General features: G+C 39.6%; 3 protein-coding genes across 3 annotated transcripts; all 3 read left to right on the top strand.

Annotated features, from left to right (window-relative positions):
• Window positions 1-1940: 1940 nt before the first annotated feature.
• Window positions 1941-5486, top strand: LOC144459795 (uncharacterized). The gene is made up of 2 exons (XM_078164458.1): window positions 1941-2067; window positions 2928-5486. Exon 2 carries the CDS (start codon window positions 2930-2932, stop codon window positions 3788-3790), a length of 861 nt encoding a protein of 286 aa, XP_078020584.1. The 5' UTR covers window positions 1941-2067; window positions 2928-2929; the 3' UTR covers window positions 3791-5486.
• A 6398-nt stretch (window positions 5487-11884) lies between these two features.
• Window positions 11885-19826, top strand: LOC144459766 (uncharacterized). Its single transcript, XM_078164376.1, has 2 exons — window positions 11885-12346; window positions 15861-19826. Exon 2 carries the CDS (start codon window positions 15863-15865, stop codon window positions 16733-16735), a length of 873 nt encoding a protein of 290 aa, XP_078020502.1. The 5' UTR covers window positions 11885-12346; window positions 15861-15862; the 3' UTR covers window positions 16736-19826.
• Window positions 19827-23620: 3794 nt separating this feature from the next.
• On the top strand, window positions 23621-26177 carry LOC144459933 (uncharacterized). The gene has a single exon (XM_078164766.1). The coding sequence runs from the start codon at window positions 23621-23623 to the stop codon at window positions 24479-24481; it is 861 nt and encodes a 286-aa protein (XP_078020892.1). The 3' UTR covers window positions 24482-26177.
• The last annotated feature ends 1123 nt before the right edge of the window (window positions 26178-27300 follow it).

The raw sequence follows: 27300 nt of genomic DNA, 5'->3' as shown, positions 1-27300 counted from the left end.
GAGATGAAGCTGGGAGTGGTGTGATTAATGTTCAGATCAGACCAAACCTATTCTGCTAAGACAAAATCTAATTTACTGGTTGTAGATATGGTATTGTATATCTGTATACACACAATTTAGAAAAGTACGTGCTTTCTTGAATAACCACCTATAGAGTGTAGGTACATTTTTAGGCTTATTTGAGATGTATAATTTAATATCATCGGCAAAAAAAATGAGAGGAGATACCTTTAAAGTGGCTTATTGTTTGCATGTACAAGATGAACAGAATAGGACCCAGGACAGAACCTTGGAGCACACCATTACAGCATGTCTCACATAAGAGCATATATACCAGCAGCAACACAGAAGCTCCTTCAGGTAGGAGGAGAGGGTGACCCACAGGTTCATAGTGAATGGGGACAATATCATCCCGATCATAGCCTGATCCGGGCAAGCATAGGGCACTGGTTTAGATTAGGAAAGACAATGGGCATTTAATTGTGTGTATTGTGTCACAGTGGACTATATACCAATTACCAATATACCTTTTTTTTTCCAAAGATCATGTTTGATATATTTAGTGCTCTGCTATGCACCACTTTAAACATGGCGAAGCAAAAGAGGAGTGATGTTGCAGAGTGTGAACACTGAAGGCAAAATGACCCACCTAAGTTCACAATTAGAAAAGCCACATGGCCTGCAGGAAAAATGGCTGATCAGAGTACGACAAGAAGATGGCTGAAACACGGTCAGTATGGGACAATACAACAATGGAAATGTGTGAAGTTCTTCGAGTTCCCTCTCTGAGTATAATTAACTTGAAAGCTAAATTACACAAGTATATGTGTGTGATCTATGTTGTGTAAAGGTTTTGGGTTAGTGAAAAGGATGTTAAGTTCATGCAAGACTGTCTGTACAAAGCATTAGCTAACTAACATCAGCTTAGGTTACTGGGTAGCTGGCATTTGGCAAAGCTGACTACAAAGAAATCACAACAATTACTCACTGAATAGCATCCAAGCAATACATGTACTACATCGACATCAGTTAAACAGTTTTGCTTAGCCTGTACCATTACTGTGCTGACATTAGCTAAGCCCAGTGGTTATGCTACCTGTCCATGAATGGAGGGGCAACAAAGTTGCTTCGGCGTACTGCTTATGTTGGCCAGTGGTCATCTGTAGTGAATGAGCCAGGTTTTAAAGAGTTGTGGTTCTAGTGCAAGCTTTGTTGTGCTGTACTATGAGGAACTGGTCGTTGAAGAAACACAAAAGCAGGGAAAGTGGTCACCTTTTTGTTCTTCCAAAATAAAATCCTTTGTTGTTTTTGCTGTGAAAAATTGCAACCAGTTGTTTGTTAAGTGAAGTTTACGCAACCATAGCCAAATGGTGAGATCAGAAAAAAGTGGTCTTTTTGTTCTCTGTCCGATAAAAGGTAGTAAAACTCCTTCAGTGTATAAAACAGGGATCTCTTAACAGCAAGCCAAAGCGTTGTAGAGAGAGACCGGTTTGAAGTTGCCCACCAATTGTCAATTGACAATTTGACATCATAGGTCTCACACCAGACTCAAGCGGTGGCAGTTGAAGAACCAGGTCCATGGTCGGGATTTCACACATAGGTGTGAAACATGGAGGACCCTGGGACGCTGAGTTCAACAGCTCTCCTGTGTTTGTAGAACAAAAGAGAATGAGGGCTCAACAACCATTTTGAGTTGACTGAGGCCCTTTAACAGAATGGGGAAACTACATATAGACATTTCGAACATTTCGTCATGTTCGAAGTTTTCAAAGGTCAGATTACTGTAGAGTTAGAGAAAGGGTTGAGGTCATACATGCAGGTGTGATTATTAGTATTAAGTCAAGGAAGGTCAATCAAGCAGTTGCCGTGTGGACTTGTTGTTTTTTGATGCAAACATGACAGCAGCTGAGCTGTCAACGACGGCTGATGAATGACTTGTGGCCAACTATGGAAACCACACAGAGAAAAACAATAGGTGGGGCTGTGATTTACAGTCAGTACAGTAAATCTGCAACAGACACTCAGACAGAGGAGTCCACAGAGGGGGAAGATCAGAAACAAATACAGGTAATTCATTACTTTTTAATGTTTTCAACTTTTTAAATCCACATTAGTGTGGACACAGGCAGCTCATGTCGAGAAAGACTTGCATTATGGAAAATGCAGGATCCAGCAATTATAAATATTGACTTTGACCAGAAACTAAAAATCAGGATTTCTCCGTTTCTGCTTCACAGATTTTGATAATTGTTTTTAAAATGTTTCTATCACCAAAGTACCCTTTAATTCCACAATGTTTTTTTGAAGGTTAATAGATCAAAGCTTTACACTAAAAGCAGCTTGAATTGAACTTCTAAGCTACTTAGTGGAAACCCAACAGCGTAAAAATGAATGACCACCTTATAAAGTTATTATAGTGAACATGTTAGCAAACAGTTCCTTTGCATTTGTTTTAAGGTTTTCTTTTCTGTCCACTTGAAGCATTTAACTTGAGCATTCACTCTTTTTTTGGCTCTGGTAAACACAAAATACATGGATCTTTAGCTGCCAAATGTTCCACTGCGTTCACCAGCTGGTCTCTAACACTCTCTGTTGTTTAGTGCTGAACAGGTAGTGTACGGTGGGTTCATCTGAGCTCTTTGCCACTTCTAGGAACATTGTTGATGAGAGTTATGAGAATGAACCATATTAGTGAAACTGTAAAACCAGAGCAATGAGTTGACAGACATTAAAATTCTCTGTAGAGCTGAGAGGAAACAGTAGAGTAGAGCAGTCGCGTCCAGTAGTTCAGTAGACCGAACAACTCAAAACTGAATTCGGAAAACTTAAACTTGCAAGAAGAGGAGAGAAATCCCTCCTCCAGGATTGATGGCATGAAAAATATGTATTTTATGTTTCCTCCACTTGACTGTATTTTTCTCTTCCAGATATGACAGTAAACTCGTCCTTCTCCTCCAATGACTCCCTTCCTGATTGCCATTTTACCAGACCAGCCTTCTTTTTCTTCATCACACACTACATCACAAGGATTCTCCTCCTCCTCCCTCTCTGTATCCTCGTCCTCTACCTGGGTCTCCAACGATGGCAGCAACAGCGCTCCACCTCCACAGCAGCAATGATGACTCACTCAGACAGCTTCACCTACCACATGGTCACCATGGAGCTGGTTGATCTCTTAGGGAGCATCTTCAACCTCTGTGGTGTCTTTTTATATCGTTCTGATATATTATTGTGGGGGGAGTATTTCTGGATCTTCACCTGGCATGGAGAGTTGTGCTTCCACATCCTGACCTGTGTGGAGCGCTACCTGGCTGTCATTCATCCCGTCACCTACCTGAGCCTGAGAGGAGAGAGAGGGATCAGAATCAGAAATATCAGCATTGGGTGTGTGTGGCTGTTTTGTGTTGGAGAGACAATTTGTATAACTTTAAAATACTTCTTACATGTGGCTTTCTGCTTCTTGATTTTGTCCTTGATCATCGTGTCCTTCTGCAGCCTTTCTGTTCTCTGCATTCTGATTCGTCCAGGGCCAGGGGAGCAGGGCGGGGACAGGGAAAGAGTTGACCAATCAAAGCGGAGAGCTTTCTACACCATCATGGCCATACTGGGAGTGCTGCTCCTGAGGTGCTCTGCTAATCTGGCTTGGGATTTTGTTCATATGTTGGGGCAAGGTGGGAAGTGTGCAACATCAGTAGCTGACATCTGGTTCAATCTCCCCAGCAGTCTGGTGTTACCTCTGCTGTTTCTACACAGAGCAGGAACATTAGCTTGTTGTAAGAACAACACCTGATGAGGTTAAGGATTAGATTTGCATAAAGTGTATATTTCAGGTTGGAGGTCACTTTGAGTCAATGTGTCTCACCCGGTTCTGGTGTTGAAATCCCATTTCACACTCCATCACGTCCCCAGGAATATAATCCTCTGGTGTAAAGTGTGCGCCACAAATAACCACGTTCTTCGTTGCTGATGCAGCCGTGAAGTCCTGTCTCCTCACTTGGACAAAACGCACCCACGCATGAAAAGTTGCACTTTTCCTATTCGTGGAAAAAGTATGAACTCTATGTCCAGATAGATTAGAGTTTGTGCAGCCTCCACAAACGCAGTATTACTGACTGACAAGACAACTGACTACAGTCTACCAACTAACTGTCCTGATATACTGCCAAACTACTACTGCACAGTTTACTGTACGTTGCAGCCTCAGAAAACCACAATTTTCACCATAGTTTTGCCCTTTTTATCCCTGAAGATGAATTTTTAAAATTATTTTTTGGGTATAGTTGGCCTAATCATAAGCTCAGAAATGTAAATCCATAAAAAAAAAACAGTCAAAAAAATTTTCAACCTGAAATATACACTTTAAAAGAAATCACTTCCGATAGAAGCACGCAATTATCTATTTAAACAAATGCTGGTTTTGTCACCATCCTACTCCTGAGAAAAATATATGATGTGATTTTGTTTTTGTCCTTCTGATTATTAAACATGTTATTTTTCCTTCATGAAGTAAATATGCTGTATATCATGGGCATCAGTTTCCTGTTAAACCACATACATAGTTATGATACATCTACCTTACAAACTAATCATGATTAAACCACTATGAAATGTGGTTCGAATGGTTGTAGGAGAAAAAAGAATACTGGAATAAATATAGTATGGATAATGTAATATGTTACACTGCAAGACAGGCTTATTATTCCAAGTGTGCAGTTCTGTGTATAGAAGTTACAATGTGGTTGCATGAGTGGCTCCAAAGAAGCATGCTACTGTAATGGGTGTGAATGCTGAGCTTCATTACACTGGTTTTCTTCATTCATGACTAGACTGAAAAAAGACTAAATGTGTTTTTGATATGTGTGTGCTTATTGTTTATTATTACTTTTTGGTGTGAACAGCAAAAAATGGGCTTGAATCTTTTAATTAGTGTGTGATTCATTTGCTTTAAGTATTTGCATTGGGTGTTTAAAGAGTTGATTAATTTGCAGGATGATGCTATGAACTGCTTGTCTTGACTGTTGTGTTTAAGAAATGAAAACAAAAATCCCCCAAAAAATAATCCTGGAATAAACAGGCCTTTACAAATACAAAGTGCAAATCAATGGGGTATTAAAAGTCTTCATAAAACAATAAAAACTAAGATTATCCTGACAGGCAGCAGTTGAAGACTGTAACCCTGTGGCGTCTTCCACAGTCCACACTCACTTCAGCACACCTGCTTTTAATTAAAGGTTTCCCAGATGCCAGGTCAGGTGGCGCATTAGAGTGTCTCAAAAAAATAATAGGAAAGTAGGACTTGCAAGAAATGGCTCTAACAGGTCTTAAAAGACCTAAAGAACTGTGATCGTTCCTAGATCGCACAGTGATTGTGCAGACACAATAAAAGGGGGGTTCTGAAAACTATATAAAGATCTAAAATCCAAAAACACTTATATACACATTTAGATAAACATGTTTGCAGAGAGTTCCAGGTATCTGTGACAAAACATTTCTGTAATGCTAGTAATGTGAAATCCTAATAAATGTCACTTTTTCATTATAAAACTGCACATTTTCCAGTGTTTTTTCATTGTGACCATCCCAAGGCGCAACTGTGTAATAATCATGTGGTGTACTCAGCACTGTGAAATGCTACACCTGCTCAGTGGATTGATTATCTTGGAAAAGAAAAGTGCTTACCAACACATTCATACATTTTCCGTAACTGTTTGTGCTGTCAGGGGTTGTGGGGGGGCTGGAGCCTATCCCAGCTTACATTGGGTGAGAGGTGGGGCACAACCTGGACAAGTTGCCAACTATTGTAGGGCTAACACATAGAAACAGACAACCATTCAGGCTCACATTCACACCTATAGCCAATTTAGAGTCACCAATTAACCTGCATGTCTTTGGACTGTGGGAGGAAACCGGAGTGCCCGGAGAAAACCCACGCTGACACGGGGAGAACATGCAAACTCCACATGGAGGGGCTCCTCCACCCTCAGTTTGAACCAGTAACCCTATTGCTGTGAGATGACAATGCTAACAACTGACCATGGTGAATGAGGATATTGTAATGCTGGGGTCAGAGTGCATAATATCATCCCAATCATAGCCCAATCCTGGTAAGCATAGGGAGTAGGCTTAGCAAGACAGTGGATGTTATTCTGTCCTTCTGTATGCATGTCTGATGTCTTTCATGTCTTGAGATGTCATGTGTCTGTCATTACAGACTGTTTTTGTGAAACTGAAATGACAGCAAAATATATTTATATACACAAAGCACAAACAGATGGAGGTTGATTCCAAAGGCCATGCTCAAGAGAACCTCTCCTGCATGCAATCAAAACAAAGATGGCCGAAATGAACCACGACCCAGGTCACATGTTTGTGTTAAAACAAGGAAGAGGCAGTTTCTTATGTGCCTTTACTCTAAAGTGAAACCAGAAATCAACATCTCTCGACATCATTATAAATGAGGGCTGTCCCTCAATGATTGCTCGAGATTGAATAAAAGTTGAATTAATGAAAAAGAGTCAGCAGGGGGTGCTAAACTTGAAACAAACAAATATTACATGACAGATGTTATTGTGTCACAGGGGGTGAATACCAACACTGCATCTCTGATGCCTCATCATGTTGTGGCAGAGCATGTCTGGTTATTTTTTTGTATTCTGTCACATCCATGACTTTGACCAATAGGAGCACAGAGCACTCCTCTATGCACCACTTTACACATGGTGAAGCAAAAGCAAAAGATGTTGCTGAGTGAGATCACACAAAGACAAAATGGCCACTTGAGTCAACAGGGCCTGCAGGTAAAAATGGCTGATCAGAGTACGACAAGAACATGACCAAAAACATGCTCAGTATGGGACAAGAGACCAATGGAAACTTGTGAAGTTCACTGAGTTCCCTGTCTGTGTATAAGTGTGTTGAAAGCCAAATTATATTAGTATATGTGTGTGATCTATGTTGTGTAAATGTGCTGGGTTAGTGAAAAGGATGTTGCAGTCTTTGTTGTGCTGTATTCTGAGGAACTGGTCACTCTTTATCCCTGCAGAGTAAGCATTCGGTGCTGACGTCGCTGACATAATATGAAACATGGCTGTGCACATGTGCATGTATGAATTTCAAGTTCAGCTTACCCCTTGGGAAAATTGGTACAGGGCAAAAGCAGGGGGTTGCTGACACTGAAAAAAAACAAGAGGAGGGAAAGTGGTCACCTTTTTGTTCTTCCAAAATAAAATCCTCTGTTGTCTTGCAATGAAAAATACAACTGGTTGTTTTTAATGTTTAATGGAGTACTTGAACATTGTGAAGTGAATCTTACACTACCATAGCCAAATGGTGAGATCAGAAAAATCTGGTCTTTTTGTTCCCTGTCTAAAAGAGGTAATAAGGCTCCTTCAGTGTATAAAACAGGGATCTCTTAACAGCAAGCCAAAGCATTGTAGAGAGAGACCGGTTTGTAGTTGCTGACCAATTTAATTGACAATTTGACATCATAGGTCTCACACCAAACTCAACCTGTGGCAGTTGAAGAACCAGGTCAGTGGCCAGGATTTCACACATAGGTGTGAAACATGGAGGACCCTGGGACGCTGAGTTCAACAGCTCTCCTGTGTTTGTAGAACAAAAGAGAATGAGGGCTCAACAACCATTTTGAGTAGCCTGAGGCCCTTTAACAGAATGGGGAAACTACATATAGACATTTGGTATTTGTATGTGTTTCTGTGCAGGAATGAAAGTGCAGTGTTCATTCATGTGTGTGATGTATGACCAGAGGAATGTGCAGATATGAAAAATAGAAAAAGAAAAAGTGTTGTGCGTTTGAATTCATCACATTTGCATGTGACAAAAAGCCTTGATAAATCTGGTGCTCTGTGTCTTGCACAAGGATATTTTTTGAATACACACTCAGTTGTAGATATTAGCCGTGTTTCCCAGATCGCTCTTAGCGCTAAGAGCTTCTTAAGAACGCTCTTAAGCCTCTTGTGAAAGAAAAGCGCATTTCCCAGATCACTCTTAGCTTAAGAAGATCTTTTACTAAGAAGTTGTAAGATCGTGCTGACCCACTTTTAACAGTCTTCTTAGCGACCAAACGCTCACAGATCCAGCCGCGTCAGGCAAATTAATATTACACTAAGCAAGAAGATGTTAAAACAGTGCACACCGTTGTATATATTGATCTATTTTATACTTCAGATTTATATTTAGAATTATTTGGTGACAGAAAAGAACAAATTTCATTCTGCAGAGAAATGCGTGTCCTTACTGTGCATATGACAATAAACACTTTGAATCTTGAATCTATATGTTTTATGACGACACTATGTGCTTTTAAAGCTGTGGCACCTGAGGACCTCAGGTTTGGACTGAGTGAGGACATTTCTGGAACATGTGGACATTTTGTCATGTTCTAAGTTTTTAAAGGTCAGATTACTGAAGAGTTAGAGAAAAGGTTGAGGTCATACATGCAGGTGTGATTATTAGTATTAAGTCAAGGAGGGTCAATCAAGCATTTGCCCTGTGGACTTGTTGTTTTTCAATTCAGCTTTATTTAAAGTGTAAAATCACCATAAACATGGTCTCGAAACACTTTACAGTTCACGTAGACAAAATACATTAGAAAATACAATTTACAAATAAAAATAAATACAATTTACAAATAAGCACAATTATTTACAAAAACAATTACAAAATACAATAAAAAAGTGCTATCAAGTTGTGCCATATGCTTGGGAAAATAAATAGGTTTTTAGTCTTGATTTAAAGATATCAACGGATTCAGCATCCCTTACTGGTTGGGGGAGCCGGTTCCAGAGAAGTGGGGCACGGTGGGAAAATGCTCTACCACCTACTGATTTTTTGTGAACTTTGGGGACTGTGAGGTGGTTACCATTTTGTGAGCGGAGAGCACGTGTTGGAACGTATGGAGTGATTAGTTCAGATAAGTATGAGGGTGCTAGGCCATGTAGAGATTTGTAGGTGAGTAAAAGCAGCTTGAAGTCTGATCTGGACTGGATCGGGAGCCAGTGGAGAGTGATTAAAGCTGGGGTTATGTGATCATATTTCCTGGTTTTGGTTAGTATCCTGGCTGCTGCATTTTGAACAAGTTGTAATTTGTTTGTGCTGCGCTGCAGTAGGCCAGAGAGGAGGATATTGCAGTAATCTAGTCTAGATGAAACAAAGGCGTGAACTAGGATTTCTGCATCTGAGGTATTTAGGAGGGGATGGATCTTTGAGATGTTGCGTAGATGGAAAAATGCTATCTGAGTGATTTCCTTGATGTGAGCATCGAAAGACAGAGATGAATCAAAAGTCACACAAAGGTTTTTAACTGTTGATTTTGGGGTGACAACACAGTTGTCGATGTTTAGACTAAGGTCAGTGAGGAGTGGTAGTTGGGTGCTCGGGCCTATGATTAGTAGTTCAGTTTTGTTGGCATTCAGTCGTAAAAAAATTTGTGACATCCAGTGAGTAACAGCAGCTAAGCAGGATTCAAGATTTGTAAGTTGGGATTGATTGTCGGGTGTAAGTGGAATGTAAATTTGCGTGTCATCAGCATAACAATGGTAGTTAATGCCAAATCTACGAAATATGTCACCAAGGGGCAGTAAGTATGTACAAAAGAGTAAGGGACCCAAGACAGATCCCTGTGGTACGCCAAACTGCACTAAGGAGGATATGGATGTAGTGTTTTTATATGAGACACAGTGCTTTCTGTCACTCAGATATGATTGTAACCAGGAAAGTGCAGTACCATGGATGCCTACGTGATTGGACAGAAGATCTAGCAGAATGTTATGATCGACCGTATCAAAAGCTGCACTTAAATCCAGGAGAATGAGAAGTGAAGAAGAATTGGAGTCAGATGCAAGGAGAAGGTCATTGGTTATTTTGGTGAGGGCAGTCTCAGTGCTATGTAGTGATTTGAAACCAGATTGAAAAGGATCGAGGAGGCTGTTGCGTGAAAGGTGGTCAGTAAGTTGACTGAAGACTATTTTTTCAAGGACCTTTGAGATGAAAGGGAGATTTGAGATTGGTCTGAAGTTGTTGAGAACGTCAGGATCAAGAGTAGGTTTCTTGAGTAGTGGTTTGATTACAGCTGATTTGAAAGAAGTGGGGACAATGCCAGATGAGAGGGACCTGATAATAATGTTGAGTAGCGGGGTGCCTAGAATCGGAAGGAGTTCTTTAATTAGTTTTGCCGGGAGAGGGTCAAATAAACAGGTTGTAGGTTTAGATGAGAGCAGTAATTTAGAAAACGCATCTAGAGAGATGGTCTGAAAGTGCGAGAGTGTCATAGTCTCATCTAAGATTCTTAAAGCCGGGCTAGGGGATGGGTTTACACACTTATTAAGTAGATGGCTGCTAATTTCATCTCTAATACAGGAGATTTTGCCATTAAAGAAATCAAGAAAATCATCAGCTGTAAATGGAGAGTTAGTATCAGAAGAGGGTTGGCGAGTAAGGTTTGCAACAGTGTTGAACAGGAATTTTGGGTTATTTTTATTTGTGTTAATAAGAGTTGACAGATAAGAGGCTCTAGCAGCAGAGAGCATACGTTTGTAATCCTGAAGGCTGTCACTCCAAGCTAGTCGGAAAACCTCAAGCTTAGATGAGCGCCATTTACGTTCTAGCTTTCTGCATACGCGTTTTTGTGTACGCGTGGTGTCAGTGAACCAGGACGAGTGTTTTTTGGAGCGATGTGTTTTTGTGCGCAGGGGTGCAATGGAATCAAGTGTGGCACTTAAGATTGAACTGAAATCATTTGTGAGGTCATCAAGAGATACAGATTGCTCTGGCAGAGTAGCAAGAGAGTGCGGGAGCAGGCCAGCAAGTTTGGAAATGGTGGAGTCATCAATACGGCGGCTGCTAAAAGTATCAGTATGGTTTGACCGCCGGTGGGGCAGGTCGGCTCTAAATTTAATAAGGCAATGATCAGAAAGTGTGGGAGGATATGACAAAACTGACAGGTCAGAGATGTTAATACCATGGGTGAGTACAAGGTCTAGTGTGTTACCATTGGAGTGCGTTTGTTCATGGACCAGCTGAGCAAAACCAAAAGTGTCAGTTAGGGAAGTAAAGGCTTTGGTGAGTGGATCGGTTTTACAGTTAACGCGTATGTTAAAGTCGCCAAAAATTATGATGTTATCTGCGTGGGTTACGAGGTCAGAAAGAAAATCAGAAAACTCAACCAGAAATGTAGAATAAGGTCCCGGTGGACGATATAACATGACTGAGTAGAATGAACCAAGGCCAGCTGTAGCAGAGGTGAGAATTTCACAGGATGACAATTTATGTCTATGATCATGTGAGAGACCTAAATTTGAGTTGAAAATTAGGCCAACACCCCCACCAGATTTCGATGATCTGGCAATATGTAAATTGGAATAATTGGGGGGAGAGGCTTCACCAAGGGGAAGAAATTCATTTGGTTTCAGCCAGGTTTCACATAATCCCATTATGTCCATGCCATGGTCAACAATCATGTCATTAATAAGAAGAGCCTTGTTATTGATTGATCTAGTATTGATGAAACCAAAACGAATGTGCATGTGGTCAGGAGAAAACGTGTTGAGAGTAGAAGAGTGAGTGGTGGAGTTGCCAGAAATAATTAATAGATTGTCCTTTGTAACCCCTCTAGGTCTGTCAGTGTGGCGAGGAAGACGAGCAGTAGAGTTATTAATATGGACAGGAATAGGAATGGGCAGTTGAGGTGCAATAAGCCCGTCAGGCCATGGGGGGGAGCCAGAGGTGTGAATTTTGCAGCTATACCGTACTGCACAGTGGTGCTCGTCAGGCGCAGTTAGTCCTCCACGCCGCCAGAGGTCGATACGGGAGGCAGTATTCGCAGAACTCGCAGAGGGTTTTGTGGAAGAAGAAGGAGGAGCGAGCACTGTGGAGGGGGTGTGGCATGTAAACAGTCAAGCGTGTGCGTGAGCCATAGCGTGTAGGCCTACAGTGTACTGTATGTTTGCTGCGAGCATGCGGCTACCTAATTTACTCGGGTGCAGACCGTCATGTCTATAGAAAGAGGGGCGATTCCAGAATAAGTTGAAATTGTCAACAAAGTGAAAACCAAGGGTACTGCAAGCAGACAGGAGCCAGGAATGGAGGGAGAGGAGTCTAGAGAACCGCTGTACGCCGAGGCCGAGTGTGGGAAGAGGGCCACTAATGAAGATTGACTTTCTCGATGTAAACATGACAGCAGCTGCTGATGAATGACTTGTGGCCAACTATGGAAACCATACAGAGAAAAACAATAGGTGGGGCTGTGATTTACAGTCAGTACAGTAAATCTGCAACAGACACTCAGACAGAGGAGTCCACAGAGGGGGAAGATCAGAAACAAATACAGGTAAGGTTGGTGTTCTCATCACTTTTTAATGTTATCAACTTTTTAAGTCCACATTAGTGTGGACACAGGCAGCTCATGTCGAGAAAGACTTGCTTTATGGAAAATGCAGGATCCAGCAATTTTAAACATTGACTTTGACCAGAAACAAAAATCAGGATTTCTCGGGTTCTGCTTCACAGATTTTGATAATTGTTTTTAAAATGTTTCTATCACCAAAGTACCCTTTAATTCCACAATGTTTTTTTGAAGGTTAATAGATCAAAGCTTTACACTTAAAGCAGTTTCAACTGAATTTCGAAGCTACTTAGTGGAAACACAACAGCGTAAACACAAATGACCACCTTATAAAGTTAATATAGTGAACATGTTAGCAAACAGTTCCCTTGCATTTGTTTTAAGTTTTTCTTTTCTGTCCACTTGAAGCATTTAACTTGAGTATTCACTCTCTTTTTTTGTCTCTGGTAAACACAAAATACATGGATCTTTAGCTGCCAAATGTTCCACTGCGTTCACCAGCTGGTCTCTAACACTCTCTGTTGTTTAGTGCTGAACAGGTAGTGTACGGTGGGTTCATCTGAGCTCTTTGCCACTTCTAGGAAAATGGTGGATGAGAGTTAGGAGAATGAACCAAGTCAGTGAAACTGTAAAACCAGAGAAATGAGCTGACAGATGATAAAATTCTCTCTAGAGCTGATGGGAAACAGTAGTGTCCAGTAGTTCAGTAGACCGAACAACCAAAAATTGAATTCGGAAAACTTAAACTTGCAAGAAAAGGGGAGGAATCCCTCCTCCAGGATTGATGTCATGAAAAATTTGTATTGTACCTGAGCCTGAGAGGAGAGAGAGGGATCAGAATCAGAAATATCAGCACTGGGTGTGTGTGGCTGTTTTGTGTTGGAGTGACAATTTGCATAACTTTAAAATGCTTCTTAGTTGTGGCTTTCTGCTTCCTGATTTTGTCCTTGATCATCGTGTCCTTCTGCATCCTTCCTGTTCTCTGCGTTCTGAATCATCCAGGGCCAGGGGAATAGGGTGGGGACAGGGAAAGAGTTGACCAATCAAAGCGGAGAGCTTTCTACACCATTTTGGCCATACTGGGAGTGCTGCTCCTGAGGTCCTCTGCTAATCTGGCTTGGGCTTCTCTTCATATGTTGAGGCAAAGTAGTGAGTGTGCAACAACAGCAGCTACAGACTGGTTCAATCTCCCCAGCAGTCTGGTGTTACCTCTGCTGTTTCTACACAGAGCAGGAACATTAGCGTGTTGTAAGAACAACTCCTAATGAGGTTAAGGATTAGATTTGCATTAAATGAAATCACTTCTGACAGAAGCAAACAGCTGTCTATTTAAAGATCTGCTAGTTTGCTCACCATCCTACTCCTGAGAAAAATATATGATGTGATTTTGTTTTTGTCCTTATGATTATTAAACATGTTATTTTTCCTTCATGAAGTAAAGATGCTGTATATCATGGGCATCAGTTTCCTGTTAAACCACATACATAGTTATGATACATCTACTTTGCTCAATAATCATGATTAAACCACTATGAAATGTGGTTTGAATTGTTGTAGGAGAAACAAGAATACTGGAATGAATATAGCATGGATTATGTCATATGTTACACTGCAAGACAGGCTTATATTTCCATGTGTGCAGTTCTGTGTATGGAAGTTACAATGTGGTTGCATTTCCTGTGAGTGGCGCCAAAGAAGCATTTGTTTATATGTATGTGCTCATTGTTTATGCACTTGAAAGCCATGTGCTGAAACGCGTTCGTTTTTGACACTGCTGTGCGTCATTAAAAGACTGATATATATGATATTTGTGAGTGCTGACATTTTGATCTATTCAACTGTGTTTTTGTCTTTTCATGTATTTTCCACAGAGGAAAAAAAAAATATTTTCAAACTACCCATGTACGTGTGGCAGCCCAGTCACCAGATTTTTTTTTTGTAAATTTCTGCAAACCAGGAATGAGTTAAATTTTTAAGTTAAATACATATGTAACATTACATATACATATAAATGCTTTGAAAGGGACATGGTACATGGGCTATCATTTTCATCAGGCGGTGGAGGGATAAGGTGGATGGCCTGACACCTCGGTATAATGCTTGTCAAGCTTCCAAACACTGTTCAAGACCAACAAATAACAACAAGACTTGTGAATTAGCGACCCATTGCTGTTTTTTATATTGAGCTACATTAGGGTCAAAAGTTTTGTACTTGAAAAAATAAAATTTGAAACTGAAAATTCATGTGTTGATCTTGAATTTTGAAAAATACAACAATGTTTTCAAAATAAAAATAAGTGTATGAAAAGTTTTTTCAGGTTAAATATAATTTTGATTCACTTTGGTAATTCTTTTGTATGAATAATTTATTTTCACATATTTGAAGTTTATATATTCTAACTGCCGATCATATACTAAACTGTCATTCCATATATTCAAACTTCCATTCCATTTATTCCAATTGTGATTACATATATTCAAGTTTTTATTCCATTTATTTTTAAATTTCAATCCATATATTCAAACTTTCATAACATATATATATTCAAGTTTCATTCCATATATTCCATATATTTGAATCTGACACAGCTGACCAGCGCCAATTGTACATGATACCACAGGGTAATCCACTGAAATAAATTCACTTCAAAACAAATGAGTGATGCTTTGACCTGCATTTAAAACCTTTAATATTTTATGTAAATCAGGTTATTTAAAAGAAATCTCATTATTTGGCAGTGGATACATGGGAAAGTGTAAATTCTTATTCTTCTCTGCCTATTTTTGTAATTTCTTCAATAACAGGCTGTGATCTACAGTGTCAAATGCTTTTTTTTAGATCTAAAAATACCCCAACTGCATATTCTTTCTTTTCCACTGCCTTTGTAATTTCCTCTACAAATTCCAATACTGCATAAGAAGTTGTCCTGTTGGCTCTGAACCCATACTGCTGTTCACACAATACACCATGTTTACACTCCTTTCAGGGATGGACCTAAGGCCCTCCCTCCCTTCCTTTGCTTTTCCTGAACCCCCCCCCCCCAAAACGCATTTCTTTTGCAAACAACACTACATTTCTTTTGCGCTCAATGCCATGTTTCTTTTGTGAACAGCGTCACAATTTTTTGTGCACAATGCCACATTTGTTGTGCAAACAACACCATGTGTCTTTTGCCAACAACACTACACTTCTTTTGTGCAAAATGACATGACATGTTTTGGGAACAATGCCACATTTCTTTTTCACATAATATAAGATTTCTTTAACGTGTCAATGAGCGACTTTAGAACAAAGAGCCTTTCCTGATTCCTCCTCTCTTCAGCTTCCTCTTTACTCCTCTCTTCTTCAGACAAATGGTCCATGTGGTGGTTTCATGTGGTCCCGGCCTCGAATGAACAAATCAAAACATATTTTTAAAAACTTTGAGAGCATCACAGGAAACAGGCAAAAGATGTCATTTATTTACTGTCTCCATTTGATTGTCTTTTTCTCTTCCAGATATGGCAGTAAACTCTTCTTCCATCAACTCCCTTCATAGCATTTTATCTTTGGACATTTACTGCTACATCACCAGACCAAGCTCCCTAATCTTTGCCACATACTTCTTCATCCATATCCTCCTCGTCCTCTCTCTCTGCATCTTCGTACTCTACCTGGGTCTCCAACGATGGCGGCGACAGCGCTCCACCTCCACAGCAGCAAAGACAAGCCACTCAGACATCTTCACCTACCACATGGTCACCATGGAGCTGATTGGTGTCACAGGGAGCATTCTCTGCTGCTGTGGTATCATTTTGGATGATGCTTATATATTGTACGTGGGTTTTATTCCTTGGGCCTTCACCTGGTATGGAGAGACGTTCTTCCACATCCTGACCTGTGTGGATCGCTACCTGGCTGTCGTTCATCCCTTCACCTACCTGAGCCTGAAAGGAGAGAGAGGGATCAGAATCAGAAACATCAGCACAGGGTGTGTTTGGCTGCTTTGCTGTGGAGCAACATGTCTAATTAATGAAAACAGCTCCTTAATTGGGGATTTCTGCCTCTTGATTTTCTCTATGATCATCGTGTCCTTCTGCAGCTTCTCTGTTCTGTACGTTCTGAAGCGTCCAGGGCCAGGGGAACAGGGCGGGGACAGGGAAAGAGTTGACCAATCAAAGCGGAGAGCTTTCTACACCATCTTGGCCATACTGGGAGTGCTGCTGTTGAAGTGTTTATCAAATCTGATTTGGACTGTTTTTCACATGTTCATGGAAATTGAGTGTGTGATAACAGCAGTTGAGCTCTGGCTTAATCTCCCCAGCAGTCTGGTGTTACCTCTGCTGTTTCTACACCGAGCAGGAACATTAGCTTGTTGTAAGAACAACACCTGATGAGGTGAATGATTAGATTTGTATAATTGTTGATACAAGCAATCAGTTGTCAGTTTGGGACCCTGTGTCCTCAAATGAGGACATCACATTTTGGGTTTACTTGACCTTGTGCTTCATTCTACTTAACTCACACCTGTTGTCCTCGTTCATGGACACCTTTTTGTGCCATCTAGTGGTAGTAACAGCACAATACACTAATCCATGTAAAAACAAGATGGCAGTCATCTCTGCCAAGTCAGTCTGCAGCCGATCTCAACACAAAAGTGGACAAGGTCCAAAACCTGCTCACATGTTGCTGTTGGAACTGGTTTATTTATGATGAATAATGTTTCTAGTTTGACATGACAACAAATTTGACCAATTTAGGAACAGTAACATGCTAAGACACATTAGGAAGGAAAAAATTTCTTGTCGTCTGGTTTGAGGACATTTGTACTTAATCATCATTGACAATTGTTAGTTTTTTATACTTCATGTCTTACTGACCCCAAATAGCTAGGAGAAATTAAAAATGCTAAAACAAAATTCAGGTCTCAGGAGGTTAAAGATCCACTGGTTTGCTTTCTTCCTACTCCTGAGAAAAATGTGTGGTGTGTTTATGTTATGACCATAGTCCCAAACCTCACCTATGGTCATGAGCTCTGGGTAGTGACTGAAAGAATGAGGTCTCGGATACAAGAGGCCGAAATGAGTTTATTCTGTGGGGTGGCTGGGCTCAGCCTTAGAGATAGGGTGAGGAGCTCAGACATCCGGAGGGAGCTCGGAGTAGAGCCGCTGCTCCTTCACGTTGCAACAGGTTAGTTAAGGTGGTTTGGGCATGTGATCAGGATGCCTCCTGGGCACCTCCTATGAGAGGTGTTCCAGGTACGTCCCACTGGTAGGAGGCCCCGGGGCAGACCCAGAACATGCTGGGGGGATTATATATCTCATCTGGCCTGGGAACACACTGGGGTTGCATGCAAATTGGCACACACACACACACACACACACACACACACAGATACATTGATTCACCAGGTTGTTAATTTTCTTGACATTGCTCAGGATTGCTGAGACTGAATTTCCTGCTGAATTGCTCCAATTCTCACACTTCTTGCAGCAACATCCGTATGGTTTAAATGCATCAAAGACACAAACGTGCCTTGATGGTGTCAGATTTTATTCAGTATCCTCAAGATCCATTCCATATTTCATTCCATGTCATTCCATATATTTATGCTTTCATTCCATATCTTCAAACTTCTTATGTACTGAAGTTTAATTCAGTATAGTCAAGGTACATTTCATATATTGAAATATTTATTCCACATATTCAAACTTCCATTCCATGTATAATTATATTTTCAAATTTCATTCCATGTCTTAAACCTTCATGGCATGTATTTGAAGTATTTAGACTTTCATTACATATATTCTAACTTTATATGATATATCCCAGCTCTCATTTCATATATTGAGGTTCTTTTTATATATTCCAACTTATATTCTATATTTAATTATATTTTCAAATTTCATTTTATGTCTTTAAATTTCATGGCATGTATTTAAATTATTTAGACTGCCATTCTATTTGTTCCAATTTCATTCCATATATCCTGACTTTATTTTATCATTTTATAAACTGAGGTTCATTCCATATATTCCAACTTTCATCCTGTGTATTCTGAATTTAATTCCGTCTAATTAATTTCATTCCATACATTCAACATTTCATTCCATGTATTCAAAGTTCATTCCATATATTCAAACGTTCATTCCAGTGTAATTGTATTTTCAAATTTCATTCCATGTCATTAATTTCTGTGACATTTAAAGTATTTAGACTGTTATGCCATTTCATTCCATTTGTTCAAATTTCATTCCATGTCTTTAATTTCCATGACATTTAAAGTATTTAGACTTTTATTCCATTTCATTCCATTTGTTTAAATTTCATTTCATATATTCTAACTTTAATTGATATATTCCAAATTTCAGCTTATATATTCAGGTTCATTCCATATATTCCAACTTTCATTCAGTAAATTCTAGAATAAAGGAAATCACTTCGCACATCTATTAAAACAAGACAGGTGCGCTGAAGAGAGAAGACCAAAAAATTGCAAAAGGACTCCCGCACACTGTCTAACTTGCAATATAAAATTTATTTGTGACGTTTCGGTACTAGACCTTTGTTTGCCTGATGAAGGTCTAGTACCGAAAGGTCACACATAAATTTTATATTGCAAATTAGACAGTGTGCGGGAGTCCTTTTGCAATTCAGTATATTCTGAATTTCATTCCTTGTGATTCGTTTCATTCCATATATTCAAATTTTCATTCCATATATTCAAACTTTCAGTTTATATGTAGTTATATTTAAAATTTAATTCCATGTCTTTAGCTTTTATTGCATGTATTTAAAGTATTTAGATTTTCATTCCATTACATTCCATATATTCCAGCTTTCATTCTGTGTATTCTGATCTTCATTACTTGTGATTTGTTTCATCCATTATATTCAATATTTTATTCCATATATTGTGACCGTCATTCCATTAAACACAAACTTCAAATTACACATATAATAATTTTCTGAATGGTATGCAATAATATACATATATTCATTCTTGTGGAGAGATTTAACTCACAGTACTGTACAATACAGGAAACAAAAAGATATGATTAAAATAACGCAACTATGCAAAACAGTCAGACTCCATCTAATGAACTGATAAAAGAAACCATTGTTGGATTGATGTTATGGTATTAATCGTATAGGCATAAAGGATTGTTTGCATTGTCACACTGTGCAGACTTTGTGTTGAGGACACTGGGTGTCTAGAGGTATAAAGTAAGATGGGCACCATGCAGATGTTTCTTCAGCTATGATAAGCATGGGGGAGAAAAGGTCTTCACAGAGGGTTACACACACTGACTACCCCACATCATGGTGTGATTATCCAAGAAATTTGGTACCACTAAAAGCTGAGTAAAATGTAAGGGGATTTTAAGTTTTTGGTATGACTGTGTCCATGATTACATGCTGTGTCCATGATCTTCTCTGATGTCACATTTGTGTTGTAATAAACATATATTCAAGTAAAGACAACTGAGGTTCATCGAGTTTGTTACTTTATTCATCTAAATGAATTGATCAGAAGTACCAGTTTTCCACATCACGCATGTTGTTAAAAAATCTGGAAGTGATACCACTGCCTGTTCCACTGTTAGAATTATTACTTTACAAAAATGGGGTACATTTTATAGCTGGACACAAATGAAGCTCTAGTTCTGTTGGAAAGACAATACTTTTCATGCTGTCTCTTTTCAGTAATGGTAGTTACCTTTTGATGTGGATAGACTCAGAGATCTTTTCTTTTCAATCGACGTACGATTCATTTGCATGAACTACTTGTATTTGGTCTGAAAAGACTTTAAGAACTATGATTGTTCCTTGTTCTGTCTGTGTGGACACAATAAAAAGAAGGTTCTTTAAACTCTACATAAAGTTCATCCAGTCCAAAACAACACATTAATTCCTTTGCAGACAATACAGCCTGCATAGATTTGCCTTTGGCGTTAAATGGATATTATTTTAATGCTGTCAGGGTGTCACACGGAGGCACCAATTATGTTAGAAACAACAATATTAGGCCTCACCAAGGGGACACCATTAATGTTGTAAATTGGCTATCGGAAATAATTAATAATTATTAATAATAATTATTTTAAATAATCTGACTTAATTAACATTAAATCACCTTGTGGGGTATCATTCCCATGATATAGCCAGTTAAAGATATCAGTCTCAAAAGTTCACTAAACTATCAATCTAGAATTTTGATTAATAATTAAATTAATGACAATAACCAAATTTAACAGTAAAGCCTGAAGGATTTCGGCAGAGGTTGACTATTCATTCACCCTTGTGCAACATTAAAAACACAGCAGGTATAATTCCAAATAATTACATTTATTCATAAAGTAGCAAAGCAAAACCAAACACACAAACTCTAACTAACAATCTATATACAACCTTGGTGTGTGTGTGTGTATGTGTGTGTGTGTGTGTGTGTGTGTGAAATTTGAGTCATCAAAAGTTGAATGAATGAAAAGAGTCAGCAGGGGGTGCTAAACTTAAAAGAAACTAATATTATATGACACATGTCACATATTGTGTCACAGGGGATGAATACCAACACTGCGTCTTTGATGCCTCATCATGTTGTGACAGAGCGTCTGATTATTTTTTGCCTTCCACTATGTATTCTGTCACATCCATGACTTTGACCAATAGGAGCACAGAGCACTCCTCTATGCACCACTTTGCACATGGTGAAGCAAAAGCAAAAGATGTTGCTGAGTGAGAACACACAAAGACAAAATGGCCACTTGAGTCAGCACGGCCTGCAGGTAAAAATGGCTGATCAGAGTACTACATGAAGATGGCCAAAAACATGCTCAGTATGGGACAAGAGACCAATGGAAATTATGGGGCAAGTTCATTGAGTTCCCTGTCTGAGTAAAATTTTGTTGAAAGCCAAATTACATGAGTATATGTGTGTGATCTATGTTGCATAAACGTGCCAGGTTAGTAAAAAGGATGTTAAGTTGCATGCAAGACTGTCCGTGTGAAGTATAACGTAACATCAGCTCAGGTTACTGGGTAGCTGGCGTTTGGCAAAGCTGAATACAAAGAGATCACAACAATAACTCACTGAATAGCATCAAAGCAATACATGTACACTGACATCAGTTAACAGTTTTGCTTAGCTTGTACTGTTCATATGCCGACATGAGCTAAGCCCAGGGTTACGTTACCAGTTCATGAATGGAGATTTAAAGGAGTTGCTTTGGCGTGCAGCTTTTGTTAGCCAGTGACACTGAATTAAAACAAAAAGAGGGAAAGTGGTCACCTTTTTGTTCTTCCAAAAGAAAATCCTCTCTTGTCTTGCAGTGAAAATTCCAACTGGTTGTTTTTACTGTTTACTCGAGTACTTGAAAATTGTGAAGTGAATCTTATGCTACCATAGCCAAAAAAAAGTGCTCTCTTTGTTCTCTGTCCAAAAGAGGTAGTAAAACTCCTTCAGTGTATAAAACAGGGATCTCTTAACAGCAAGCCAAAGCGTTGCAGATAGAGATCGGTTTGAAATGGCTCGCCAATTTAATTGACAATTTGACATCATAGGTCTCACACCAGACTCAACCTGTGGCAGTTGACTCAACAACCATTTTGAGTAGACTGAGGCCCTTTAACAGAATGGGTAAACTACATACAGACATTTGGTATTTGTATGTGTTTCTGTGCAGGAATGAAAGTGCAGTGTTCATTCATGTGTGTGATGTGTGACCAGAGGAATGTGCAGGTGTGTGTTTGACTGCATCACATTTAGGCCTGACAAAAAGCCTTAATAAACCTGGTTGTCTGTGGCTTGCATAAGTTAATCAGTTTTCAATTTGAGGATATTTTTGAATACACACTCAGTTGTAGATATTGTCAGTAGGTGGATTTACAGATTTTCAGTAGAACTTACAAACCTTCCTTTATCATTAACAGGATTCAAATGTCCTGTAAGTAAAACTTGTGCTTATTCAAACAAACAGTGTCATGCAGCCCAGCACACCTGTCTGCCCTGTGGATGTGTGTGTGTGATCTACTTCTGTCTTTGTGAGGACCTCAGGTTTGGACTGAGTGAGGACATTTTTGGAAAGTGTGGACATTTCGTCATGTTCAAAGTTTTCAAAGGTCAGATTACTGTAGAGTTAGAGAAAGGGTTGAGGTCATACATGCAGGTGTGATTATTAGTATTAAGTCAAGGAAGGTCAATCAAGCAGTTGCCGTGTGGACTTGTTGTTTTTTGATGCAAACATGACAGCAGCTGAGCTGTCAACGACGGCTGATGAATGACTTGTGGCCAACTATGGAAACCACACAGAGAAAAACAATAGGTGGGGCTGTGATTTACAGTCAGTACAGTAAATCTGCAACAGACACTCAGACAGAGGAGTCCACAGAGGGGGAAGATCAGAAACCAATACAGGTAATTCATTACTTTTTAATGTTTTCAACTTTTTAAATCCACATTAGTGTGGACACAGGCAGCTCATGTCGAGAAAGACTTGCATTATGGAAAATGCAGGATCCAGCAATTATAAATATTGACTTTGACCAGAAACTAAAAATCAGGATTTCTCCGTTTCTGCTTCACAGATTTTGATAATTGTTTTTAAAATGTTTCTATCACCAAAGTACCCTTTAATTCCACAATGTTTTTTTGAAGGTTAATAGATCAAAGCTTTACACTAAAAGCAGCTTGAATTGAACTTCTAAGCTACTTAGTGGAAACACAACAGCGTAAAAATGAATGACCACCTTATAAAGTTATTACAGTGAACATGTTAGCAAACAGTTCCCTTGCATTTGTTTTAAGGTTTTCTTTTCTGTCCACTTGAAGCATTTAACTTGAGCATTCACTCTTTTTTTGTCTCTGGTAAACACAAAATACATGTATCTTTAGCTGCCAAATGTTCCACTGCGTTCACCAGCTGGTCTCTAACACTCTCTGTTGTTTAGTGCTGAACAGGTAGTGTACGGTGGGTTCATCTGAGCTCTTTGCCACTTCTAGGAACATTGTTGATGAGAGTTATGAGAATGAACCATATTAGTGAAACTGTAAAACCAGAGCAATGAGTTGACAGACATTAAAATTCTCTGTAGAGCTGAGAGGAAACAGTAGAGTAGAGCAGTCGCGTCCAGTAGTTCAGTAGACCGAACAACTCAAAACTGAATTTGGAAAACTTAAACTTGCAAGAAGAGGAGAGAAATCCCTCCTCCAGGATTGGTGGCATGAAAAATATGTATTTTATGTTTCCTCCACTTGACTGTATTTTTCTCTTCCAGATATGACAGTAAACTCGTCCTTCTCCTCCAATGACTCCCTTCTTGATTGCCGTTTTACCAGACCAGCCTCCTTTTTCTTCATCACACACTACATCACAAGGATTCTCCTCCTCCTCCCTCTCTGCATCCTCGTCCTCTACCTGGGTCTCCAACGATGGCAGCAACAGCGCTCCACCTCCACAGCAGCAATGATGATTCACTCAGACAGCTTCACCTACCACATGGTCACCATGGAGCTGGTTGATCTCTTAGGGAGCATCTTCAACCTCTGTGGTGTCTTTTTATATCGTTCTGATATATTATTGTGGGGGGAGTATTTCTGGTCCTTCACCTGGTATGGAGAGTTGTGCTTCCACATCCTGACCTGTGTGGAGCGCTACCTGGCTGTCGTTCATCCCGTCACCTACCTGAGCCTGAGAGGAGAGAGCGGGATCAGAATCAGAAATATCAGCATTGGGTGTGTGTGGCTGTTTTGTGTTGGAGTGACAATTTGTATAACTTTAAAATACTTCTTACATGTGGCTTTCTGCTTCTTGATTTTGTCCTTGATCATCGTGTCCTTCTGCAGCCTTTCTGTTCTCTGCGTTCTGATTCGTCCAGGGCCAGGGGAACAGGGTGGGGACAGGGAAAGAGTTGACCAATTAAAGCGAAGAGCTTTCTACACCATCTTGGCCATACTGGGAGTGCTGCTGTTGAGATCCTCTGCTAATCTGTCTTGGGATTTTGTTCATATGTTGGGGCAAGGTGGGAAGTGTGCAACATCAGTAGCTGACATCTGGTTCAATCTCCCCAGCAGTCTGGTGTTACCTCTGCTGTTTCTGCACAGAGCAGGAACATTAGCTTGTTGTAAGAACAACACCTGATGAGGTTAAGGATTAGATTTGCATAAAGCGTATATTTCAGGTTGGAGGTCACTTTGAGTCAATGTGTCTCACCCGGTTCTGGTGTTGAAATCCCATTTCACACTCCATCACGTCCCCGGGAATATAATCCTCTGGTGTAAAGTGTGCGCCACAAATAACCACGTTCTTCGTTGCTGATGCAGCCGTGAAGTCCTGTCTCCTCACTTGGACAAAACGCACCCACGCATGAAAAGTTGCACTTTTCCTATTCGTGGAAAAAGTATGAACTCTATGTCCAGATAGATTAGAGTTTGTGCAGCCTCCACAAACGCAGTATTACTGACTGACAAGACAACTGACTACAGTCTACCAACTAACTGTCCTGATATACTGCCAAACTACTACTGCACAGTTTACTGTACGTTGCAGCCTCAGAAAACCACAATTTTCACCATAGTTTTGCCCTTTTTATCCCTGAAGATGAATTTTTAAAATTATTTTTTGGGTATAGTTGGCCTAATCATAAGCTCAGAAATGTAAATCCATAAAAAAAAAACAGTCAAAAAAATTTTCAACCTGAAATATACACTTTAAAAGAAATCACTTCCGATAGAAGCACGCAATTATCTATTTAAACAAATGCTGGTTTTGTCACCATCCTACTCCTGAGAAAAATATATGATGTGATTTTGTTTTTGTCCTTCTGATTATTAAACATGTTATTTTTCCTTCATGAAGTAAATATGCTGTATATCATGGGCATCAGTTTCCTGTTAAACCACATACATAGTTATGATACATCTACCTTACAAACTAATCATGATTAAACCACTATGAAATGTGGTTCGAATGGTTGTAGGAGAAAAAAGAATACTGGAATAAATATAGTATGGATAATGTAATATGTTACACTGCAAGACAGGCTTATTATTCCAAGTGTGCAGTTCTGTGTATAGAAGTTACAATGTGGTTGCATGAGTGGCTCCAAAGAAGCATGCTACTGTAATGGGTGTGAATGCTGAGCTTCATTACACTGGTTTTCTTCATTCATGACTAGACTGAAAAAAGACTAAATGTGTTTTTGATATGTGTGTGCTTATTGTTTATTATTACTTTTTGGTGTGAACAGCAAAAAATGGGCTTGAATCTTTTAATTAGTGTGTGATTCATTTGCTTTAAGTATTTGCATTGGGTGTTTAAAGAGTTGATTAATTTGCAGGATGATGCTATGAACTGCTTGTCTTGACTGTTGTGTTTAAGAAATGAAAACAAAAATCCCCCAAAAAATAATCCTGGAATAAACAGGCCTTTACAAATACAAAGTGCAAATCAATGGGGTATTAAAAGTCTTCATAAAACAATAAAAACTAAGATTATCCTGACAGGCAGCAGTTGAAGACTGTAACCCTGTGGCGTCTTCCACAGTCCACACTCACTTCAGCACACCTGCTTTTAATTAAAGGTTTCCCAGATGCCAGGTCAGGTGGCGCATTAGAGTGTCTCAAAAAAATAATAGGAAAGTAGGACTTGCAAGAAATGGCTCTAACAGGTCTTAAAAGACCTAAAGAACTGTGATCGTTCCTAGATCGCACAGTGATTGTGCAGACACAATAAAAGGGGGGTTCTGAAAACTATATAAAGATCTAAAATCCAAAAACACTTATATACACATTTAGATAAACATGTTTGCAGAGAGTTCCAGGTATCTGTGACAAAACATTTCTGTAATGCTAGTAATGTGAAATCCTAATAAATGTCACTTTTTCATTATAAAACTGCACATTTTCCAGTGTTTTTTCATTGTGACCATCCCAAGGCGCAACTGTGTAATAATCATGTGGTGTACTCAGCACTGTGAAATGCTACACCTGCTCAGTGGATTGATTATCTTGGAAAAAGAAAAGTGCTTACCAACACATTCATACATTTTCCGTAACTGTTTGTGCTGTCAGGGGTTGTGGGGGGGCTGGAGCCTATCCCAGCTTACATTGGGTGAGAGGTGGGGCACAACCTGGACAAGTTGCCAACTATTGTAGGGCTAACACATAGAAACAGACAACCATTCAGGCTCACATTCACACCTATAGCCAATTTAGAGTCACCAATTAACCTGCATGTCTTTGGACTGTGGGAGGAAACCGGAGTGCCCGGAGAAAACCCACGCTGACACGGGGAGAACATGCAAACTCCACATGGAGGGGCTCCTCCACCCTCAGTTTGAACCAGTAACCCTATTGCTGTGAGATGACAATGCTAACAACTGACCATGGTGAATGGGGATATTGTAATGCTGGGGTCAGAGTGCATAATATCATCCCAATCATAGCCCAATCCTGGTAAGCATAGGGAGTAGGCTTAGCAAGACAGTGGATGTTATTCTGTCCTTCTGTATGCATGTCTGATGTCTTTCATGTCTTGAGATGTCATGTGTCTGTCATTACAGACTGTTTTTGTGAAACTGAAATGACAGCAAAATATATTTATATACACAAAGCACAAACAGATGGAGGTTGATTCCAAAGGCCATGCTCAAGAGAACCTCTCCTGCATGCAATCAAAACAAAGATGGCCGAAATGAACCACGACCCAGGTCACATGTTTGTGTTAAAACAAGGAAGAGGCAGTTTCTTATGTGCCTTTACTCTAAAGTGAAACCAGAAATCAGCATCTCTCGACATCATTATAAATGAGGGCTGTCCCTCAATGATTGCTCGAGATTGAATAAAAGTTGAATTAATGAAAAAGAGTCAGCAGGGGGTGCTAAACTTGAAACAAACAAATATTACATGACAGATGTTATTGTGTCACAGGGGGTGAATACCAACACTGCATCTCTGATG

The sequence above is a fragment of the Epinephelus lanceolatus genome, chromosome 22 (genome assembly GCF_041903045.1).
Source record: "Epinephelus lanceolatus isolate andai-2023 chromosome 22, ASM4190304v1, whole genome shotgun sequence".
Taxonomy (NCBI): Eukaryota; Metazoa; Chordata; class Actinopteri; order Perciformes; family Serranidae; genus Epinephelus; species Epinephelus lanceolatus.
This window is presented reverse-complemented; position numbering and strand designations above follow the sequence as displayed.